Source organism: Aquarana catesbeiana, linkage group LG03, assembly GCF_042186555.1.
Source record: "Aquarana catesbeiana isolate 2022-GZ linkage group LG03, ASM4218655v1, whole genome shotgun sequence".
NCBI lineage: Eukaryota > Metazoa > Chordata > Amphibia > Anura > Ranidae > Aquarana > Aquarana catesbeiana.
Window position 1 is genome coordinate 121,604,686 of NC_133326.1, and position 23,710 is coordinate 121,628,395.

The 23,710-nt window shown below is 41.6% G+C and overlaps 1 protein-coding gene across 4 annotated transcripts in view; it reads left to right on the forward strand.

The window, feature by feature from the left end:
* Positions 1 to 23,710, forward strand: part of MYO9A (myosin IXA) — a 177,673-nt gene that overhangs the window by 131,380 nt on the left and 22,583 nt on the right. For 3 of the 4 annotated variants that reach the window (XM_073619113.1, XM_073619115.1, XM_073619116.1), the window contains 12 exons: positions 5,560 to 5,682; positions 5,790 to 5,870; positions 6,332 to 6,442; positions 10,020 to 10,142; positions 10,363 to 10,512; positions 11,717 to 12,030; positions 12,117 to 13,874; positions 19,062 to 19,146; positions 19,487 to 19,654; positions 21,580 to 21,692; positions 22,070 to 22,194; positions 22,407 to 22,618. In XM_073619113.1, coding sequence (XP_073475214.1) covers positions 5,560 to 5,682; positions 5,790 to 5,870; positions 6,332 to 6,442; positions 10,020 to 10,142; positions 10,363 to 10,512; positions 11,717 to 12,030; positions 12,117 to 13,874; positions 19,062 to 19,146; positions 19,487 to 19,654; positions 21,580 to 21,692; positions 22,070 to 22,194; positions 22,407 to 22,618 — 3,363 coding nt within the window. The remainder of the gene's footprint in view (positions 1 to 5,559; positions 5,683 to 5,789; positions 5,871 to 6,331; positions 6,443 to 10,019; positions 10,143 to 10,362; positions 10,513 to 11,716; positions 12,031 to 12,116; positions 13,875 to 19,061; positions 19,147 to 19,486; positions 19,655 to 21,579; positions 21,693 to 22,069; positions 22,195 to 22,406; positions 22,619 to 23,710) is intronic. The other variant, XM_073619117.1, reaches the window with a different exon arrangement.

Here is a 23,710-nt window from a genome sequence, read left to right on the forward strand (position 1 = left end):
GTTGGTACTTTGAAGAGGAATATCGTTGTTATGGCAGCAGCTAGCTGCCATAACCCCGGTGTCCTCTTCTTCAGTGAGTTGTCCAGTTTCAGAAAAAAGTGGTCTCTGCGGCAGATTCGCGGCGAGACCACTATTATCGGCTGCGGGGGAGGGGTTCCCCCCTTCCGCCGTGCTCCGGTGCCCTCCACCGCTTAAAGTGGAGTTCCACCCACTTTTACAACTCTTCAGCATCCCTCACTAAACTGTGAACTGTAAACAAATTGGATATTTTTTAATTTTTTTTCTCAGCACCTACTGTATATCTGCTGTATTCATTTTTCACTTCCTCCTCCCTGGCCGTGGCCCATCGCATCATTTCCTGTTTGCAATGCCTTCTGGGAAGGGGCGGCAACTTCCTCTGACACTGTTGTTGCTATGGAAACCTGACCTGAAACCTATTACACCGCTTGTGCTGCACTGAGCATGTGCGAGATCTGCAAGGATGAGATCCAGGAAGAAATACAGTCTGGCTTTAGATGCCCATGGCCTGCTGTAAGTTTATAAAATAACAAACTACTGCTATAAACTAACAAAACAGACCTTAGTTTACAGACTAACTTTAGCAGAATACATTAAGCTTGTGTATTATAGGGGTATTTCTATTTAAAAAGTATAATTTCGACCGGAACACCACTTTAATGGAGCTGTCGGCAGCAGCGGAGGCGATCAGATCCTTCTTGTGGCCTGACATGGAGACGAGTGAGGGGAAGATTGCCCCCCTCCCATCTCCATATAATTGCAGGGCGGAAGCAACATCAAAACATCACTTCCGCCCATAGCTCTTAAAGGACCTTTTTTTTTTTTTTTTTTTAATGACAATTTAAAAATTTTTTATTGCATTTTAGTGTAAATATGAGATCTGAGGTCTTTTTGACCCCAGATCTCATATTTAAGAGGCCCTGTCATGCTTTTTTGTTATTACAAGGGATGTTTACATTCCGTGTAATAGGAAAAATAAATAAGGTAAAATAAATAAGAAAAATGTTCTCAAAACATGCAACCTGTACAATTTTTTAAACCTTGCCTATGGAGATTTTTAAGGGTAAAAGTTTGTCGCCATTCCACGAGCGGGCACAATTTTGAAGCGTGACATGTTTGGTATCAATTTACTCGAAATAACATTATCTTTCACAATATAACAAAAAATTGAGCTAACTTTACTGTTGTCTTATTTTTTTAATTCAAAAAAGTGTATTTTTTCCAAAAAAAAGTGCACTTGTAAGACCACTGCGCAAATACGGTGTGATAGAAAGTATTGCAACGACCGCCATTTTATTCTCTAGGGTGTTAGAAAAAAAAATGTATAATGTTTGGGGGTCCTAAGTAATTTACTAGCAAAAAAACTGTTTTTAACTGGTAAACAACAAATCTCAGAAAGAGGCTTGGTCCTTAAGTGGTTAAATTTATTTCCCAATTGGATGCACTGGCTAATGCCCTTATTCGATATACTCTTAAAGCAAACCCTTCTCTCCTCCATGTTCTTTGTTCTTAAGATTTTATCCCAATTTATATCTTCTAGCAAGGTTTGTAGTTTAGGGAAGTTGGCTCTTTTGAAATTCAGTGTCTTTGTATTCCCCTTATGTTTCCTATATGTGTGATTTTATACTGAAGCTAATTGACCTGTGATCGCTGTTTCCTAAATAGTTTCATTCCTTTTGGAGCTCTACCCATAAGGATTCCACCTCCTCCCTAGCTCCCTTAGTGATGTCATCTCTCACATTCACTTGTATATTATTCTTGATATACAGGAATACCCCTCCCCCTTTTTACCCTCTCTATCCCTGCGATAGAGGGAATACCCTTTAATGGTTGCCAGTCAACCATGAGAACTGTTGAACCAAGTCTCTGAAATTCCCACAAAATCTAAATCCTCCTCGTACAACAGTATCTCAAGTTCTCTAGTTCCTCCTCTTGTCCGCCAGGCTTCTGGCATTGGTGAACATGCCACGTAGTTTAGACCGGTCGCATACTGTCCTCTTATTCAGTGTTCCGAGATTACCACTAATGCCCCCAATACTACCCTCTGGAATATGTTCCATGCTGACTATCTCTACCTCTGGATCCTCCCCCCAGTCGCCTAGTTTAAAAGTCCCTCTAACTTTTCGGCCATCTTCATTCCCAGCAGGTCTGCACCCTCCTCATTTAGGTACAATCTGTCCCTTCTATAGAACTGGTGACCGACTGAGAAGTCGGCCCGGTTCTCCAGGAACCCAAACCTCTCCTTACTACACCAGCTCCTCAGCCACTTGTTTACTTCCCTAATCTCCCTCTGCCTTTCTGATGTGGCTTGAGGTACCAGTAGTATTTCTGAGAATACTGCCTCGGAGGTCCTTTTCCTCAATTTAGCTCCCAAGTCCCTAAAATCGTTCTATAGGACACTCCATCTGCCTCTGACTTTGTCATTGGTGCCAACCTGCACCATGACAGTCAGGTCTTCCCCAGCCCCTCACAGTAATCTGTCCACCAGATCTGTGATGTGCCGGACCCAAGCGCGCGGTAGACAAGAACAGTTCAGCGCTTCAGGTCTTTGTCACAGATTGCCCTCTCTGTCCTAAGAATTGAGTCCCCTACCACCAGAATCTGTCTTTACTTTACCTTCGCTTTCCCCCCACTAACTGGAGCAGTTCTTCCCCTGGCAGCTAGGGGAGTCCCTCAGCTCCAGCAATGCTGGTCCCTGACTGGTTTCACCAATGTCACTCAATGGAGTGTACTTATTGGGATGTTCCAGCCCATGATTGGCCTCCCTGGCACTTTCCCCTCAACCCTTCCTGACTGTCACCCATCTACTCTTTTCCAGTGCCTGCACCTCTTTGTCTCCACCCGCCTCTGTGCTGGCCCCTGCCGACACCTGCCGAGTACGTTCCTGGCTCTCCTTTAGTATGGAGGGTCTTCTCAGTGCTGACAGTTGCTTCCCTAGATTCAGAACCTGGGCTTCCAAGGAAACAATGTGCTTACATTTTGCACAGCAATATTCGCCCTCGATCAGATGTACACCGAGTCGCATCTCCACACCCGCCGGGCATCGTATCTACTAATTTAATGAGTATTGAGGATTATACCTTGTCCAAATTAATTAACAGCTAGTTTCCTGGCATTAATGCTCAACAATGCACAGGTACTCAACAAAACAATACACAGGTACCCGCAGCCCATGTGCACCCGCAGCCCATGTGCACCCGCAGCCCATGTGCACCCGCAGCCCATGTGCACCCGCAGCCCACGTGTACTTACAGTCCACGTGCACTCACAATACACAGGTACACATAATACTCAGGTACTAACGATCCACACACTCTAAGGTACTCCCAATACACAGGTACTCCCAACATTCCCAATACACAGGTACTCCCAATACACAGGTACACACACTACTCAGGTACTCGCATACACTGTCAGTCAGGTTTTATGGTTTGTGTCTCTGTGTCACTCTGCACAGCCTCCCCTTGTAATCTGACACTAGCATTCAGTCAGTCACCTTTAGTGCCGCCGCTTCACTGATCAGCCTCGCACTCTTCCTCCGATCTGCATTTCCCTTACCTGCCGCCTCTCCCTGTCAGCCTTCCACCTCCCGGTCCCGCTGGATCTCCCCCCGCCTCCTCTGTCCGCGCTTGAGGGGTGATTACTGTCCTCAGTACACCTGCTCCCGCACCACGATGTCCCACTCTGCCACCGCTGTAGGTCCCCAGGTCACCGCTGCCGTTATCGGTCGCGAGGGGATCCGGTCCAGTCATGGGGAGTCTGATCCAGTTGGGGGGGGTCCATCCGTCGCGCTGCTGCTCTCAGGGGTAGAGGGGAGGTCCGGTCCTCTGCTCACACACTCCCTCTCACTCCACGCTGTCCCCAGCACTGACTTCCACACTAAAAAACTCTGCAACAGCACCACCTAGTGTATCACCAAGATGGTGGTCACAATCCTGATGCGCATCCTGATCATGATCTATAGGTACATATCCTCAAAAAAAAACGGAGAATCTGGGGAAATCTGTGTGCACAAGGGACAAGGCCGAAGCGCAACATTGGATGCTCATGATCTTCAAGCCCTCAGGTGACAATGCATTAAAAACAGGCATGATACTGTGATGAACATCACTGCATGGGCTCAGAAAACTTCCAAAAATCACTGTCTGTGAACACAGTTCACTATGCCATCCAAAAATGCAAGTTAGAGCTCTATCATGCTAAGAAGAAACCATATCTGAACATGATCCAGAAACGCAGCCGTCTTCTTTGGGCCAAAGCTCATTTAAAATGGTCTGTTGCAAAGTGGAAAACTGTTCTGTGGTCCGACAAATTGAAATTTGACATTCTGTTTGGCAACCATGGGTGCCGCATCCTCCGGAATAAAGAGGTCAGGGACCTTCTGGCTTGCTATCAGCGCTCAGCTCAAAAGCCTGCATCTCTAATGGTATGGAGGTGCATTTGTGTGTATGGTATAGGCAGCTTGCACATCTGGAAATGCACCATCAAATGCTAAAAGGTATATATCCAGGTTTTAGAGCAGCGTATGCTCAGGCAAGAATGGGACAACATTCCTCTCCCGAAATGCTAGCAGTTAGTCTCCTTAGTTCCCAGACATTTACAGAGTGTTGTTAAAAGAAGAGGTGATGCTACATTGTGGTAAATATGGCCCTTTTCCAACTTTTTTTGAGTTGTATTTTGCCAGCTTTTTGTTGCCCTATCCCCACTTTTTGGAGACATGTTAAAACTACCACTCACGTAGCGTGGATGTACAGTATACATGTGAAAGTCTCAGTCAATGCCACTTCTTGGGACATGCCCCCTGACATGTTTCACCCCACCCACTGGGGCTTAATCATAGGTGACCCCGGATTAAGCCCCGGTGGGCGGGGCGAAACATGTTGGAGAGTCTGGCTCCAAGCGTGGCATTGACTGAGGCTTTCACATGTATACAACCACACCAGGTTCAGTTATGGTGGTTTTATGTTTAAATGTTCATTGCTCACTGAATGAGTTTTTCTTACGCTGGGATTCCTACTATCCTGAGTGTCAATGGGCCTCTACACCTCAGCCTGGAACGGTAACTGGGTAGATTACATCAACGCTGCAACTTTCAGAACCCACAGGAATCTTTTAGACGTAGATATGTAGGTTTTGGCCTGTAGAGAAGAGACCTTCATTCTTTCCTTCTCTTCTCGTTTTCTCTATTTCTTCTCCTTTTTTTTTCTCTTGCTCCCAGTGTTCCTTTGTCTCCTTCACCTTAGTTCTAATGTTTGGTTCCCTGAACTTTTGCAGGAGGGCCCAGTTATTGTTGACGAATGAATATCACCTTGCTTGTTACGTGTGTTTGGAAAGCTGCTTTTATTAGAACTTATCTGTATACAACAAAAAAACGTTTGAATCAGCCTGGACAAATAAATAGATAAACTAAAAAAAATACAGTAATGTTGATTAAGACCCACTGTTAGGATATTTTATTGAGAGCTACTGGTGATCTCTAGTTTTTGGGGATTTTGTTGCATAGACAATTGAAAAGTTTTTGACTTTTTCATTAAACTCTAGCACTTGTTGGATGTGAAGTCTCTAAAGCATCTCTCTAACCTTACACTACATGATCGTATCACCAAGTCCCTGCTGCATCTTCACAAGAAGAAAAAGCCACCAAGCATCAGTGCACAATTTCAGGTGCGGCTCCATGTTTCTTTGATTGTCTTCTCTCTGGTCATTTCATATCACAGATTACCCCATGCCAGTGTGTATTCTGAAATCCCCTTTCTTTTCCACTGTTTTAGGCATCTTTAAACAAGCTGATGGAAACTTTGGGTCAGGCAGAGCCCTATTTTGTGAAATGCATCCGCTCCAATGCAGAAAAGGTAATTAACTTAAAATTGAGTTTCAAAACACCTATCACGAATGTGCACATTCATTTGCAGCAATAAGGAATCAACTAAAGTATACTTTGTGACTAGAATTTCTGGAGGGAGCCTGCTTCTTATTCTTAAAGCCCATCTTTGAACAAAGCAAAAATACTGTTTGTAGTATAACCTCCTGCACTACAAGGACTAAATTCTAATAAAAGTTTCTTATATGTACAATTAGATTCTCAATCTTGCATTGGTGTCACGTTTTCACAGTGGTGTGTTTTTTCGAGTCTCTAATTTAATGGTATTTTTTGTGAACGTGGCTGAACAAAGATACAAACCACACATTTGTCTGCATACAATCTTGATTACTTTAACAAAGCAAATTAATAGTAACTGATAAAGTATATTTGTGTACCTTACTGCTGGAGTGTATTTATCTTTTCTTTTTTGCTTTTTGCTTAACGCCACAGGTGCCTTTGCGTTTCAATGATTCATTGGTGCTCAGGCAACTTCGTTACACAGGAATGTTGGAAACAGTCCGAATTCGCCAATCTGGGTACAGCTGCAAGTATCCCTTTCAGGTTAGAATGCAGTCTTATTATGTACACAAGCTCTGTTATATACACAAAATATGGCCAAGAGTTTTGTACCACCTAACCATCAAACCAGTGTAAGTTTGTTGGACATCCTATGCGAAAACTGTGAGCATTAATATGGAGTTGCTCCCCCTATTTAGAAGCCACAAGAGCCTCCACATTTCTGGAAAGGTTTTCTGCAAGACTTGGGAGGTTGTCCATGGAAGCTTGTGCCCATTTATCCAACAAAAGTATTTGTGAAGTCAGGTGATTCAGTTCCTCCACAGCAAACTCATCAAAGCATGTTTTTATGGACCTGCCTATGTCAGTCATCATGGAACAGAAAAAGGCCTTTCCCAAACGGTTGTCACAGATTGGAAGCACAGAATTGTCTGAAATTTCTTTTTTTGCTACAGCATTAACTGAGCCCTGCACTGGAAACACCTGAACTAACCTTAATTTGGCCTTATAGCACATGATGAATGTGTGGGAACAAGCTAATTTTCAAATCTTAGGAAACAGTTTTCTACTAGTTCTGCATTTGATAACCATAGTCTGTGGATGGCCTTGTACAAAAAAAGTAAGCCATGCAAGCTGGATGGCTCCTCCAGGAACCATTTTTAAAGTGTTGTGTATAAAGAAATTGCTTACAGAAAAAGTTTTTTGTACAGAACAATAAAGCTAGCATGATTTCTACTTTAAAAAAATGTCCTATTTATATGCAGTGAAATGCATATGTGTTTGCTTCCCACAGTCCCTTTGTAGTACCCCCTTATGAAGTGTTTTTGAATATAAACAGTGATTTTAGGCTATAACTGCTCTCAATTTACACCTGCTCAGTTTTGCTTTGTGTTCCAAGGAAAATGGGCGCGTTTTCCTCAGCTCTGATTTTTTTTTTTCCTGTTCATTTAAGAAGTTTTTTCCACAATCTATAGCTGCTGGCAGATTCAGCCAGATACTGAAATACTAGAAGTCTCTCCAGTCAGCCCACAGGCACAAGTTTTACAAGTTCTTTAAGTATACTGGTGCTCTCTCAGTGACAGCCATACATTTTCAGACGTTTCTACTGTTAAGAAGTGCAGGTTTCCCCCCGTTCTCTCTTCGACAATCCTGCAATTAGCATTGGGTACCTGTCAATGGTTGTATACCCCATGACTAGATGTTAATGAATGCAGGCTACAAGTAGCCGCCTGTCACAAACATGCTACCTACAAAAACACTTCCAACTCCTACCAATATTATTGTGACTGCCATTTTATGGGCGAATGTATCGCCCGCTGTAGTGAAACGCATGTTACTGGGAATACTCCCACAGCACTTGCAGTGCACCTCCATTTTACTCCTGTCTGTGTGTTCTTGACTGAATGTTAAACTGCACAACTCTGACAGAAGGTGGAAGTTAACCCCACAATACCTGCCCTCATGGACCAAGTATCTGTGATGCCTTTCGGCTTTGATACAAGGAGCACATTGCCTGAGGTGTAAGCCTGGCAGTTTTGGGAGTTCAATGTAGAAGCCAAGGTGCCAGGAATGTACCTGCAACAATTGTAAGACGCCTAAATTATGCTAATGTGACTGAGATATGGGTGTGTGTTACTGTACAGACAATACTTGTGGAGAACACTATGAAAAGTGTGCACCTGGGTCTTATGGAGGCTCCAGGAATGTTGGAATTTTTTACTTTGAAACCTAGTGTTGCCAAATGCTCACCAATGTGTTGTATTCTGCTCTGTACTGTCCTGTGGGCTCATACTGTCCTGTGGGCTCATACTGTCTGTGAGTGCTAACTGTATCTTCTAACTCAGGACCCTGTCACCCAATGGTCAGCTACCTGAGGCTTTGCTTCAGTGTACCCCCAATTTCGATATCCTCTGCATGCATAGCTAGCTCTGTTTTTTGAGGGTGGGAACCCAGCTTTCTTGGATACAGGGGCAACGCTTGGGTGCAGGAGGAAAGGAAGCATCCAAAGGTCACAATTTTCATATGCCTCAGCAAAGTCAGATGGGCCTCTTTTCAGCATTTTAAGGAATTACTGTCCACTGGGAATATTGGTTCTGCTTCCCCAACTGAAAGGTTTCAAGGTTTTTATTCAAACCTGTTTACACTTACAGACCTCCTCAGCCTTAAACTCAATTTGTCAGTCACACTGCATTGCATGTGAGTGCTGGTTTGATGGTATATGGAACTTCTAAGCAATTCTGTTTGCTTAATTTCACTTCAGAACATTTTTGCAACAGAACATTTTCAATGGTGTGGAAAAAATCCAGTCTTTCTCTGGATCCAGTTACATCCTTGAACCCCAATGTTTCTGTCATGGTGGCTTTTGTAATTGATGTTGTCAGGAGACAGGTTTTTTTTCTTCTCTGGAAGATTTTACAGCTGACCCTAGTCTTCTGGATTGGGACAGTTCAGGATCATCTGTCCATCCATGGTGGTTGGTTTCAGGTAGAAGCGAAGCTTCCAATTGGCATTCCAGAGTTACAAGCAGCTCACCTGTCATTATTTTACTGGACCTCTCTTCTGACCAATCATCTGGTCCATGTTCAGTCTGACAATTCCACATCTGTGGCTTTCATTAGCCTTCAGGAGGAGTATCAGGGGTGTTGCAGCTGTGACAGAGAGAGAGTCTATCCTGTCTTGTCCAGTATCATGTTCCATTTATTTCCATGGTATAGGTTCCCTGGGTGGAACACTGGCAGGCAGATTTTCTCAGCAGACATTATCCAAACCTGAGAAATGGTCTCTCTATCTGGAGGTGTTCCCGGGACATATGTCTGCATTGTGCTCACAAGATGTGGATTTAATAACCGCTCGGTTCAACAACAAGCTGGTCAGATTTGTTTTCAGGATACAGGTTCAGACGACAGATGCATTAGAGGGTTCTAGCCTCTAGGGGGTTGCCTTCAATTGCTATGTGCCTATCAATAATTGTTCTTTCTGGTTTAATGGAACCACTTGCCATCACAGAGGAAGGCCTTCTATTTCAGCACAAAATCCAGATCTTCTCACACGTATTTTTGTGTACTCCTCTGAAAATCTGCCTTGTTGCAAATATATCTTAATTGCATTCATTCCTACTTGTAGGTGTGTACTACTGTAAAGGCATCAGTGGTGGCTAAATATTCACCCTTCTCCACATTAAAACTGTGTGCACTATATTCCTCAATCAGGACAGTGTTTGACATAGAAAAGAAATCAGGATGTGACCTGATATCTATTTAAAAAGCCCAGCAAAATAATACTCTCTATAATCACTACTACTACATCCCCACCTTTTGTCTGTTCATCTTATAAATCGGGAACGCCTTGTTGGGTATACAGCTGCTCCAACCCCTTTTACTTTTTGTTTTGAATCTGAAGGTGCTGTGAAAAACTTTGTAATATTGCCTTTTTTTTACATCAGTTTCTTTGTATGTCAAAAACAGCTAGGAGCCTGCATTGGGTGTGTTTAGGTATAGCTGTCCTGTATTGCAACAAGGAAGTGCCCGACAAAGACATTAAGAACCTATTAGAACACTTATATTATGTACTTACAGTTTATGATTTTACCAGCTACTGACAGAATTCTTACTGTATTCCCTAGGACTTTGTAAATCAGTTCTCAGTATTGTTGCCAAGAAATGTTACATGTACCCGCCAGTGTATCCAGGAATTCTTCTGGAGGATTGGTCACAGCATTGAGCTATATCAAGTTGGGAAGACTATGGTGAGGAATGAATTGGCCCCTTTACATTGCTATCACATGGAATTTGTAATGAATACATTTCACATACCTAGGTAGTTTTACACAGTATTCCAAATGTTTAAGTATTTCATATGGCTCATTTAGTGCACTAACAAATTACAGTTACATATTCTGCCCACTCGACAGAAAACATTGCTGCAATCTAGTATTGTCTTTTGCTCATAGTTTTTCGCTTTTTCAGGTTTTTTTGAAGGAACAGGAACGTCAGTGCCTTCGAGACATGTTACATCAGACAGTATTACAAAGAATTGTTCTTCTCCAGCGCTGGATAAGGTCAAGATTACAGCGCATGAGATTCTTGCACCTTAAAGATGCAGCCATCATCATCCAGGTACAAAGTTTGTTTTCACTATCTGCAGCCAGATGCCTAATAGCCTTAAAATGGAAGAAGACGCCCCCACCGTCGAAAGAAGACCTATAAAAATGCATACATTTTGTTTATAATATGGAATAATTAACAGCTAAGCTTAAGAATCAGTCACCAACTTTAACAAAGTCTGGCAGCGCTGGTGTATCTTGGACATACAATGACTTGTGTGGCGAATAGGCAGTCTCTGCTCTGCATACCCCTGGGAAACTTAGAGGAGCTCCAAGCTCCCCCCCCCCCAAAAATTAAACGTCAGTAGCTACAAATACTGTATCTACTGACTTTTAATATTAGGGCACTCACCCGTCCAGGGATCCAGCGATGTCCTCACCCAAGCCGATTCTTCAGTTGATTTTGCGTCCAAGCGCTGGCTAACTAAGGGATGCTCATACATGAGCCGTGCTGCACTTTCTGAATGTTTCCGCAGTTTTCTGGGACCTGTGATGGGGGAAGGAAGGGGGGGGGGGGGGGCCGAACATCTTCTCAGATTGTCGCACCCATCTGACTGGAAGTGGGAGCAGGTACCTGTCAAAACCAGATACCTACTCCCCCAAAAAGTGCCAAAAGTGGCAGTGGAGATTTGAGATTATCTGGCAGGGTAGGGGTTACAGAACTGTCCCCTTTCCACCTTCTCCTCTGCCTCCTCCATAGCTTATACTCGCTCTATTCTATAACATTTTTTTATTTTCCTTCCTTCTCTCCTCTGTCTCGCATTCCAACCGTGTTCTTCATCTGTATTACAGCATTGTGATTCAGGTTACTGTAGATTTCTATTACATACTTATTGTAAAATTCATTATTGGCATATATAAGACATGACACTTTTTGTGCTGCCGCTTTGAATACATTGCTGACAATTGCCCTCATCCAGGATGTTGCTCAGCTCCCTTAGGTACTTCTACTGTTTTTAGTGACAACTGTATGTTAATAAACGATCATTGATTTACATGTGTAAGTACTGCCTCATAAGTCTCTTGGTATGAATTATGTCCTTTACCACACTTTTTATTATACACTTTATTATATGCTGTAAGAAATATGTGAATGTGTATTTTTTGAAAATATTCAATTAACAAAAAGTTATAAACAAAAAGTTGATATCCACAATGTACTGGTCCGGTTTTAATGATTAATGATTTTTAATGAAATAAAACCTGTTATTTTACAGAGATGCTGGAGATGTTACAAGAGGCGGTGGAATGCAGAGGAACCTCCAGTCAAGATCCACTCTTTTTTCGAGGCAGCTTGTTTCATTCAGTCTTGGTGGAGAGGTCATAGAGCAAGACAAAGCTACCTGCAGATGAAAGCTTCATCCATTACTATACAGAGATCCTGGCGAGATCATTCTTTGCGCAAACAAAAAGCGGCAATATGCATCCAAGCATGTTGGAGGAGCTATGTTCAAAGAAAACTGTACCAACATAAAAGAAAACACATTATCACTTTACAAGCAGCATGCAGAGGCTTTATAGCCCGACGCAGGTAATTCATATAAATACTTTCTATATACTTTAGTTGTACAGCAATGTGGTATTGGGTGTGTATTTTCATGCCTGTTAATTTTACAGGTTACGGTTACTGAAGCAAGAAATACCAAACTGCTTCCAGCCAGAACTCTCTTTGGGAGATTATGATAGCAGAGCATCCAAGACTCCACCTCTCACTCCTGATACTGACATTAGCCACTGGGAGGACACCTCTGAACAGACGCAGGCAGACCTTCCAAGTCCAGCATCAACACTCTCTGAAAAATGTTTATCTGGTGAGGTGCATATCAGAGAGAGGCCAAAATCATTGGAAAACTCCAATCAGAGAAAAGTGGTACGTGCCAAGAGGGAAAGCCGTCGCATGAGAGAACTTGAACAGGCTCAATTCAGTCTTGAATTGTTAAAAGTGCGAAGTGGTGGCGTCTCTCCTTCAGAGGAAAGGCGCTGGTCCGCCGAAATAATCTTAGATAAACATCCAGACACTCCTGAAAGTGAGGGATCCCTTGGCAGTTTTGAACATATTAGCTGTGAAGAGAATCCACAGCCATTAGAGGAGCGTGTCACAGACCCAGTATCTAATAATCAACTTCCAGGTTCTCTCACTCCTAGACTTGCAAATACTGTCAATGACACGTCCCAAAACCTTCTCGCCAATGAATTACCTGCAACTTTGATGCCTGAACCAATGTATTCTCAGTCATTTGGATCTTCTAGCTCCCCAACAAAAGGTTCTCCTCACCCTCCTGTGCACAACACCCAAAATACTAAAAGTAATGATTCTATGAGCCTCTCCAGCAATGAACTAAGTGCTAGCGTTCCTTACCAAATAAGCTCTCCCACTAAGAAGGAACCTTTAATATCACACTCCAATGGCCCACAGAGTTTGCCTACCTTTGGGCCACATTACTCTCAGTCCAATGGCATTCCTTGCACACTTTCAAATGAAAACTTAAAGGCAATGAAACAAGAAAATGTTTCATCCAATGGACCTGTGGACTTTAGTTTTCAGACTATTTTAACCAATCCTCCAGCTGCTGAGGAACATGCCTCACATTTACAAGCTCCATTTGCACCGCAGGTGGCCTTCTCTGAAAGCCAAAAGGATCACAATTCTCATCACTCCTCTTCATCTACTTCCAGTGCTGTTGATATAGCATGGGGGTCTGTTTCCACTTGGAGACAGAAGTCTCCTGGAGGTGAGCTATCCGAAAGTGCACCTGCCAAGGCATCCGTCCCTGTCCCTTTCAAGTCACATGTTCGTGAGCCTCCCCTTTCCAGCAGCCTCCCTACCTTTTATATTCCAAACCAGGAATTGTCTAAAGATCAGGAGCAAAGTGAGAATGCGTCAGTTCCTTCTGACTCTGTTCTGCAACGACTTCAGAAGCTCAGTAAAGAGAAGAAAGAGTTACAGAAGCAACTGCAGCAGGAAAAAGAAAAACTTATGATGGAGCAGATTCGTAGAGAAAACCAAGAGCTAGAAAGACAACGCAGATCGAAAGAACAACAGGGGCATGTCAAAGAACCTGAACACTCTTCGCAGATGCCTAAAAAAGACTCTAACAGGCAGTCGGATAGGCCACAGTCTCTTCTACTGCAGAACCCGGAATGGAAAAGCCATCCTATCCGAACAGAGATTAAAGGACTGACTGTTAAAGGGAATACAGGCTTGCACCATGACCGTCCAGCTAGCATGTTCCTTGAACAAAGGGAGTCGCGTGAAGCCCCCAAAGGGGAAGTCTCTGGTGACACAGGAAATACAGGGAAGCGCCCCTGGTTGCACAGCACTGTGAATTCCAGCATCTTTTTCACTCCCAAAGGGAATGTTAGTAGCGATTCAGAGTAAGTTTACTGGAATTACAATTGTTTTTATAGCAGTTCTCCTTCATTATCTTGTCATTTGCCATGTTGTGAGAGATAAATTGAGCCATACGGTGTTAATGGGCACAGAAATGAATAATAAGGTAATTTGCCAGATACACAATTAAAGTAAACAAAGCACTATGGTGTTCACAATTCTCTTTTTGTAGTAGATTTGAAATGTTAATAGATGCAAGCGGATTAGGTACCTCAATGAGAAAAATATATTGGGACCAGTTTGAAATGTATTTAAAATATAGATTATAAGCTACTAAAGACTAAAAGGTGTATTTATCAATGATTCGCTAGTAAATTCCACTCAGTCAAAGTAAGATTCAACAGAATTGGTCCAGCAATTTCTGAGAAGACTTGTCCTTTTATATTTTATGACATTCTTTGGGAATCTGGTTAGTACAGTTAAACACATCTTGATTGTCCAGTAGCAGCTATTTATACATTTTATAAATCACCAATGGATAAATCTTTGTAGGATGAATCTTGTTTTAAATAACAGGCATTTTTGTTCATTTGCTAACATGCTTTCCATGGGGCTGGAGAGTAATGTCATCTTTTAAAAATAAAGCAAGACTTAGCAAAAAAAAAGTGTCCTCCCTGGCCGAGCTAACCAGCCTGGCACGCAGGATGATATCCTCAGCCCTTATGCTATGTTGATACCAGCCCACATGTCCTTCAGCTTGGGGGGAGGGGTTGCTCCCCCCCCCCCCCCCCCCAAAGCATCCTAATCTAATGCAATGCTAACCCCAGCACTGGCTTCTTCAGCACACCTGTGCCCAGGAGGGGTGGTGCCAGCAAAATGGGCTGATGTTCCCCTGCCTGCCTCAAAAGACATAAATATTTTCTTTTGTGTGGTGTGTGTTTCTTTACATTTTTTTTCCTAGCCTTCTTACCTGCATTCACCAGTTGACTGGTTAGTGGTCCAGGGTACCCATAAAACAAGTCCACCAGGGAGGGAACAGCCATTGTGGCACAGATAGGTGGGGAATGAACCATCCCTTGCTTGAAACTCCCTCCTGGAAACAGGGTGTGCTGAATAGTTTAGATACCAGCCTGTCTGCCAAGTGTGTCAGGTTGGTTAGTTTGAAAAAAGGGGAGGGGGACTTTATTTTTTTTACTGTAAAAAAAAAAAAATAAATAAAATAATCATGAAAATATTTAAAAAGCAGATTCAGCACTCTTTAAAAAGGGAAAAATTGACAGTGGCAAAAAAGGGATCACTAAAAAATTCACACTCCACACTTAAAACCAGGGAATAATTTGAATATTTTGCAAGGCGACAAATGTTTGAGAGTTGGAAGAGTTTCAAAACTAATCTAAATTCACAGAATGATAAATAGAATGAATAGTACACTAAAGCACTTTCCCATAGAAGAACCGATATTGGGCGAATCCTGTCTGATAACATTTTGAACTGTTTTTTTTTTTTTTTTTTAATGCTGTTCAAAAACAGTTGAAATTTGCTTTGATATCTAGTGGATATGTGGAAAATCGAATTCAAGAAATACTTAAATATTGGGATTTATTGATAAATCCATAACAAAGTGTACAGAGTTGTCCCAATAGGAAGAAACCTGCTTTCTGAAGATTGATTATTTTTTTTCTTAACCATCATGCAAATACACCCTAGAATGTAAAAGGCCATATTCCATGCTGGCTCATTTCTCAGCAGAAATGTAAAAAAAAGAAAAAAATCTGAAATGTTTTAACTCCTAATTTATTTTCCCATGGTTGTGTGTAACCTATTGTAAGGTTTCTGTATTAGGGCTTGTTCACACGTGTGTTAATTATGGAGAATGAAACAACACTCCTTTAATGCACCTATAGCATTTGACTTGTTTTTGATGCGTTTTTGTTTGTGTTTTTGAAGTGGTAAAGAAGCATCAAGAGTGAAAGTGTTGTGGTTTTCTTTGTTTGTTTTTTTTTTTTTAAGTGGGAAGTGTTTAAAGAGGAAGTGATGTGGAGGAAATGATCTGCTTTGAGGTGTGGTTAGGTTGCGGTGTGATAACAGGCATTTTTGTGAATTTTTTGCAAGATGAATTCATAAAGTTTGATCTCTTTGACACTTGACTTGGTTCAGGTCAAGATGATCATGGAAAGAATGGCCCAGCGGAAAAAAGAGGAGTGTGTTGCACCAGTACTAGTATTGCTGGCACTGACTATTGCTGGCACCAACACTTTGCTGGCACAAAAAGCTTTGCCACTGGCAAAAATGCTCAGTGCCTCTACTCCTGCCTGCTACGTTCAGTATTGCTGAATGGCTTGATGCTTTTGCCTGCACACAGAAGCAAATGGTGTTACCACGTGGCTGCTCTGTACAAACAGGAAGTGGTTGGAGCTATTCTGTCTTGGTTCTCTATTATTTTTTACTTTTTGCTATAATATCCCCAAAATTAAAAAAAAAAAAAAAATCTTCATCAGTTTAGGCCAATATGTATTCTTCTACATATTTTTGGTAAAAAAATCGCAATAAGCGTATATTGATTGGTTTGCGCAAAAGGGAGCCCTTAAAACTGGCTTAAAATGTGTTTGATGCCAAAGGCGGTCCAACATCATAGTGGGTAATGATTTAGTTCTTTTACCTGGTGTTTCCATATTTTTGTCCAATCCCTGTAGGTCACTACCAGCAATGGTTTTGGTTTGTGTTCTGTGCAGGAAAAATGTTTGTTTTTTTTGTTTTTCTTTTAAAGATGCAAGTCATTTATTTTATAATTATTACATAATTCACTTGCACTCCCTTTCTTCTTTTTAAAATACATTCTTGGGCTTTGCGACTCATGCTGGCCAGAATTTAAGCCATGGGTGACCCTCTCAAAACTACTTGGCTTGGCAAACTTTGGAAAGTCATGCAGTCACTGTTCAGATATTCTGATACAGTAGCCAGCAAGGGAGATTCTTCCATCCATTCGGTTCAGTGTAGAGTGGGGAAATCTATTGATTTCGCTCACTCAGCCCTGTGGCTAGCCTTAAGCCCCATACACACTGGCCGAATGTTGGGCGATATCAGTCGGTTCAATAAAAACTGGACGAAATTCGGCCCCTGTGTATGGCACCCTGTTGGACAGAAGCCAACTTCTGTCGGACGAGCGTGCTGGAAAACCAGCAACCAATCAGCTCTCTCAGCCAGTGGTGTAGAGTGCTGATCAGGGTGTTCTGACAGGGGGGCCGCCCCCTGTCAGAACATAACAGCTCAGCGGGGGAGATCGCTGTACTAAAGTCGGATCGTTAGTAGTGTGTACCAGGCATAAGGCCTCACTCGCACTTTTGATTAGGAGCAGACTGTGATTCTTGATGGAGACTCAGCGGGGGAATGTATTTGAACATCTGCGGGAAGGATGCTCTATTCAAAGCAATAAGAGGCTGACCGCTCCCATACCAATTGGTGGCGGTTTACATGTTGCGGGCGCTGTCAGTCTCTAGTTGCTTTGTACTATAGAGCACATTTGTCCCAAGGTTAAAATAAGCATGTGTCCAAATAGAGATAGCTTAACAAACTTTAAACATACAACAGTTATGGAAATTAAAGAGACTATGAGGGTTATTTACGAAAGGCAAATCCACTTTGCACTGCAAGTGCACTTAAAGTACACTTGGAAGTGCAGTCGTCGTAGATCTGAGGGGAAGATCTGAAATGAGGGGAATCTCTGCTGATTTTATCATCCAATCATGTGCAAGCTAAAATGCTGTTTTTTTTGTTTTGTTTTTTTTTCTTGCATGTCCCCCTCGGATCTACAGCAACTGCACTTCCAAGTGCACTTTAAGTGCACTTGTAGTGCACAGTGGATTTGCTATTCGTAAATAACCCCCTATGACTGCATATATTACCGGACCCCTTTCAGTTCTTCTATCAGCTTGAACTTTAAAGTAGTACATCATTTTGCGTTTTGTGCTGTCCTCTTTAGGCTGCATCATTATACACTCCCAAGCATGTGGTAGACAGCTGTATTTATAACTTGGAGAACAAAAAGCTGTGAGCATACCATTCCAGGAATGCATGCCACATTTATGCTACATAGGCCATTCCTAATCGTTTTTGTTGGTGTTGCCTGTAATAAAGAATTTCTCACAATATTTCAGATTAGTTGTCCCACAAAGATACAATAGGCTTATCTTAGCCAACAACTGCTAACAAGTACAGAAAAAGTAATGCTACCAGTGAGTGATTTCCACAAGCTAAAGGCAACCTTTAAGTTTATTTTGTAAGCCATGGCTTGAGAACTTTAAAGTTACAAACTTCTGTGTTGTTTTTCATTTCTGATGATATTAAAGACTCAGGTCACTTAGCTTTATCCTTAACTGGGTACTTCTCTTATTAGCTTTCTTTTGGTCTCCTAAATGTTGCTATTTAAAGCTTTTTGTTATGTCTGTTCAATACACCTATGGATACTGCCAGATATCATGTGAGCTGATAACTTTCTCTGCTGTCTGCCATTATTGAAGTCGAAATCTAGATTTAAAAAAAAAAGTTTTTTTTTCATTTTGAATGGCGCAAGGGAGGGTTTTAACCCCTGTCAAATTTCTGTGCCCCATTGCAGAGATTTGCCTTCCCTGTCCCATAACCAAATTGGAAGTGAGAGGAAATTCCTGCAAATTGAGGAAATTGCTTGGGGACCTCCAAGTCACCAGAACTAGTGTCCCCATGGGAAGATCCCCCTCTATTACTTTTATTGTGATAACCCAAAATTTGGGGATTTTCTTTTACTTTCACTTTTGATGATAATGGTAGAGACATATGAGTACTGTGATGATAATGGTAAACAGGAGAAAAAGAGAGGGTGAATCTCCTTAACAGGGGAACAGACAGCAATAAAAGCTGAAAAGCGTTCTAATTCCTCTCCACTCTATCCAAAACTAAAAAAAAAAAAAAAAAGTTCTGACTTTTTAGTTATACTTTGACTTTTATAAGTTAGCATTGTTCTCAGCTTTATCTGTGAACTATAGAACATATATATAGAACAGAAGAGAAAGGGAGTAGTCTGTAGTCCTAAAAGACTTCCTGTCCTAGGTTGATAAAGCTTCATAGATATAGCACAGTGAGTGAGCATTATCATCAGTGGATAGGAAGCATGCTACTGGTAAGGTCATTGGGTTAAAATGAAGGATCGCTCTTTGTTTTTTCCATATATTTGCTGATTTTGTATTACTCTGTTGTAGTAATTCCACTGTTCAACCACACCGAATTACACGCAGTGATCCAGTAAAGAGATTGGATGCAACAGAACCATCTGGAGTTAGCGAGGTGAGTGCTAGTTCTTTTAATAGGAGGTAAACCTGGGAAAATGCTCTTTTCCATATCTCTAGGACAATTCACCATATCTACATATACAGATCACCCAATGTTAACACATCAATCATGTAGTCTTGGGGGTTTTTTTGTGTGCTTTATTTTGTATTTGTTGTTTGCTTTTAATGTAGGCCTCCTATTTGTTGTTTCTACATTTCTCAATTATATGGTTTGTTTTTTGTGCATTTGTCCTTATGTGTTTCCTCATGTCTGTTCTGGTGTGGATTATCGTTTTGCATCATGTAATTTTTGTTTTATTTTTCGTTCCCCATGTCCTTTGTCATTTGTCTGTCAGGCCCCGCACAGACGAAAAGCTCGCATGGCGCGAACACGTTCAGATTTTATGACTAGAGGGGGGGCAGACTCTGAGGAGGATTCAGATGAACAGGGGGAGCCGAACCCCTCCTCCGATCCTAATGAGGCAGGCAGACAGGTCCCGGCTTGTCACAGCGACTCTGAAATGGTAAATCCAGATACAGCTGTAGCGCTTCTAGTATGAATCACTTACAACAATTGGTACAGGTGACACATTACCATTTCTTTTTGGACAGGGTTAAATCATTTGTACCACTTGTATGACGAATGTGTCACAGATCTTACCTTTTGCTCTGCCATATGCTTGTCCACGTCTAGCTTTTAGCTTCACGTGTCATAGCGGTTACTGCTTAGATCTCTGACTTTGCGCACATTAATCAGACCATTTGCTTCTTCCCAGGATTATAAAGTACTACTTTATATTTCATATTCATCTGTAGCATCTGTCACTATGACGTTTGCATTGTATGTCCTAATCCTGTAACTATGGACATTGTACCTTCTCCTTGTGTCAGTGTATGTACCTCTCTCATAGTATGCATATGTCATGTTCTTCCGCCATAGAATTCTTACCTATAATATCTTTATAGATTTTTCTATTGCATGTAGATCAAACCCTTCACACTTGGGCACAGACGTCTCTGTTGTCTCCTGGTGCACAGTCAAGTTGTATATTCTTTGCTGCTTTGTTTTGTTCTTTATTTATGTCCTTCTCTAATAGCATGAACTATCTGTGTCTTGAAAATCAAGACTCTCACTTATCAGCACTTTTCCTACCAACTGTACAGCTTTTGGCAAATTAGATGAAAACCAATACGACCTCCCAAAGAGAAAGTTTGGTTTTGATTAGGAACTAACAAACTGTTCTTCCTTTCAGCAATGCAAGCATTGTCAAAGACTCTTGGCTTACCTTACAGCACTAATTAATGTTTGTTGCAGTTCCAAGAGAGCGAGTCCCTGCAAATGACCACCGCTAAGGACTGTGAAGGGAATGATCAATTTATATTATTGGTTCATACACAGGGCCATGCAGTGTACATTTGAGCGTAAATCTCTGCCTGGGAGTCATAGGAGCTGTGTACAACCCACTGCCGGCAGCCTGTCTGAATCAATGAAAGGCTGAAATATGAAGTGTCTGTACACAGTCATACTCACATCAAAGCAATACTTACCCAAGTGTCCACTGATCCCCTGCTGAGCGGAGCGGCCGGATGACAGGTCTGCGTCTGCTCCGCTTATGCAGTACGTAAACGCACACAGCCCGTTCTGCTCAATGGGCATTCAAATAAATGGGCAAGTCCATTTACACATGACTGCCCTCCGATCTGACTCAGTCAGACGGAGGGGAACAGATCCCCTTTCATTTGTTTTTGATTGGATTGGAGGTAGCTTGGGTGTAAACAGATACAAGTCTGTTTACATCCAACTGCCTATAGAGGAAATTGGAGGGTCTGATTGGGTCTGCCTGAAAAAGGGACAGGGAGATCTGAGCGGATCTCTCGTGTGAAAGGGGCTTTACGCCCAAATGTGTGCTTAATATGGATCTCTTACGGCCGTGTGCGTGAGCCCCAAGGGTTTCTCAATCCATCTGTAGATTTCCCTTCATGTTTTCCACATGGGCTATTAAAAACCTTCATCTTGCCCTGACAAGTAATTACATGGCACAAATGACAGAACTACTGTACTTCCTCTGTTCTGGGGTTGGCTCTTTCATCTGAGATGCAGTACAAAAGCATGCTTATATCGGAAACAAAACTCACCAGTAACAATAAAAAAAATAACTAGCAAGAAACCCTATGATTTAACAGATTAGTGCTGTTTAACCAGATTTTTACTTAATATGAATATCTTTAACAATGTGTTTGCCTTCATTTTCTGTTTTACGTAATAATTGGAAAATTATAAACAATCAAATTTGGATCCAATGTAGATCTAATTACTCATTGAAGATTATATTTATATTTGTCCTTTCCAACTGTTTACTGGAACCCTGTTGTGGTGTATTGTCAAGATATCTGTCAGAACTGTTTGTTCTTTACATGTAAAGTGAGGTAACCGAATGTTGTCTTTTAGCTGTTACAAAAAGTTCAGCCTGGGGAGAGGCCCAGCAAGCTCCAGAAGGCTGTTTCTCAAGGAGAGATGTCGCGCTTCATACCTACACATAGAGCTGCAGAGCCAGACTCGCGGTGAGACATTTAATCTGCAAATAACGTGTTCCTTTTCTTTGGTACATGGAGGTGTTCCCACCCCCCTTCACAACTCCTTTACAACTCCTTTTGATGAAATGATATGTTTCCAGTACATATATTTTGAGTCCATCCATTTCAACCAGTGATTCTCATAAAGAACCCTTATAATTGATGCTATACCAAATTTTATTATTGGAAGTGTTGGGCATAAATAAATGTGTAACTTCAGTGTACAGCCCCAAAAAACTCTAGCGTTAGAGTGAACCGTCCACATCACTACATAAAGTTACGTTTCAAATAGGATTTCCAGTCTTCCTGGAAACTACTTTTACCCTTCTTTTCAGAATTACTGATTCAATTATTTGTCGTGTTAGTCCTCAGAGAGGAAAGATTCGCTTCTGGGGGAAGACGAAAGCAGCAGAGAAGTTGACTCCTCAGTCAGAGATTCTGGAGATTGATAATGAGCCTACAGGGAAAGAAGGCACCCATTTCATGGATGGTGAGTGTAATACAATTCTATCACATACAATTCTATCACATATATTTCAGTTTCTTTGTTCCTCATTGTAGTTGTTTGTTAAACCTTGTCCTAAGGAATTGTTTACGTAACGTGAAACTGTGGGCAATGTTGGAGTTCTTTTACTGTTTTGCCTTAAGTAATACACCTGTTTATCATGTTGTGCTTCTTGCTCTCTTTTTTTTTTTTGCCAGTGGATGCAGGATTTTGGCTTGTTCCTCGCAGTCCAGACCTCAGCCGAGGACGTGAAAAAGAAAACAAAGATCCCTCTCCAAAGGTACAACGCAGGAGGAGTCTCAAGATCAGTAGTACTACTCTGGAACCTGCACAGTGGCAGAATGAACGAGCACAAATCATTTGCAGTGCCAGTGACTTGAAGTGTATGGATGAATTTCTGCAGAAAAAGGTGATAAATTATGTACTACATAGTGCTTTTCAATTGTTTTATATTCATGTTTTTATTGTTATGTTAGTTTAGCTGGTAATCCACTTGAGTCCCTGAGCCTTTTTCTTCCTAAACCCCCCCTTGAGTCTCAGAGTTTGTTTTTTTTAAATTTATTTCATTGATGTTTTCGCTTCTGCATATATATATATGTGTGTGTATGTATGTATGTATGTATGTATATATATATATATATATATATATATATATATATATGTGTGTATATATATATATATATATATATTGTGTGTGTGTGTATATGTGTATATGTGTATATATATATATATATATATATATATATATATATATATATGTATATGTGGGGGTCTGCAATCCTGACTTCTCTGGGAAGCCAGGAAATGTTTGAAGGACTGATATACATTTAAAGTTAGGTTCTCTGATAAAAAAAATCAGCTTTCCAACCATAACGATCTGGACATCACTTGAGCTGGATTTGTGATTTGACATGCTTGTATCTTCTAATGTTTGTGAGAATGTTTTTGGCATTTTTATAAAATAAAAATTGTGGTGGTAATGCACTTGTCGTATGCGCCCCCCTGTCAGTTTTTTCTTTACATTTAAAACTAGTCTAGCCACTTGCCAGGCCGCCGCATGTACATATACGTCCCTTTTTGGGGACGGATATCGTTGTTATGGCAGCAGCTAGCTGCCATAACCCTGGTATCCCCATGTTCGGCTGGCTGTCGGCTACAAGATAAGTGGTCTCTGCGGTGGATTCACCGCAAGATCACTTTTATCGGTGGCGGGAGAGGGGCCCCCCTCCCGCTGCAATCCGGTGCCCTCCGCCACTTACCGGAGCCCGCGGCGGAGGCGATCGCATCTGTCCCCTGGGCTGACATGGAGACGAGTGAGGGGAAGATGGCCCCCACCTGTCTCTATGACACTGCAGGGCGGAAGCGACGTCAAAACGTTACTTCCGCCCATAACTCTTAAAGGCACGTTTTTTCAATGTAATTTTTTCAAATGACAAATGTATTTATTTATTTATTTTTTTTATTGCATTTAAGTCAAAATATGAGATCTGAGGACTTTATG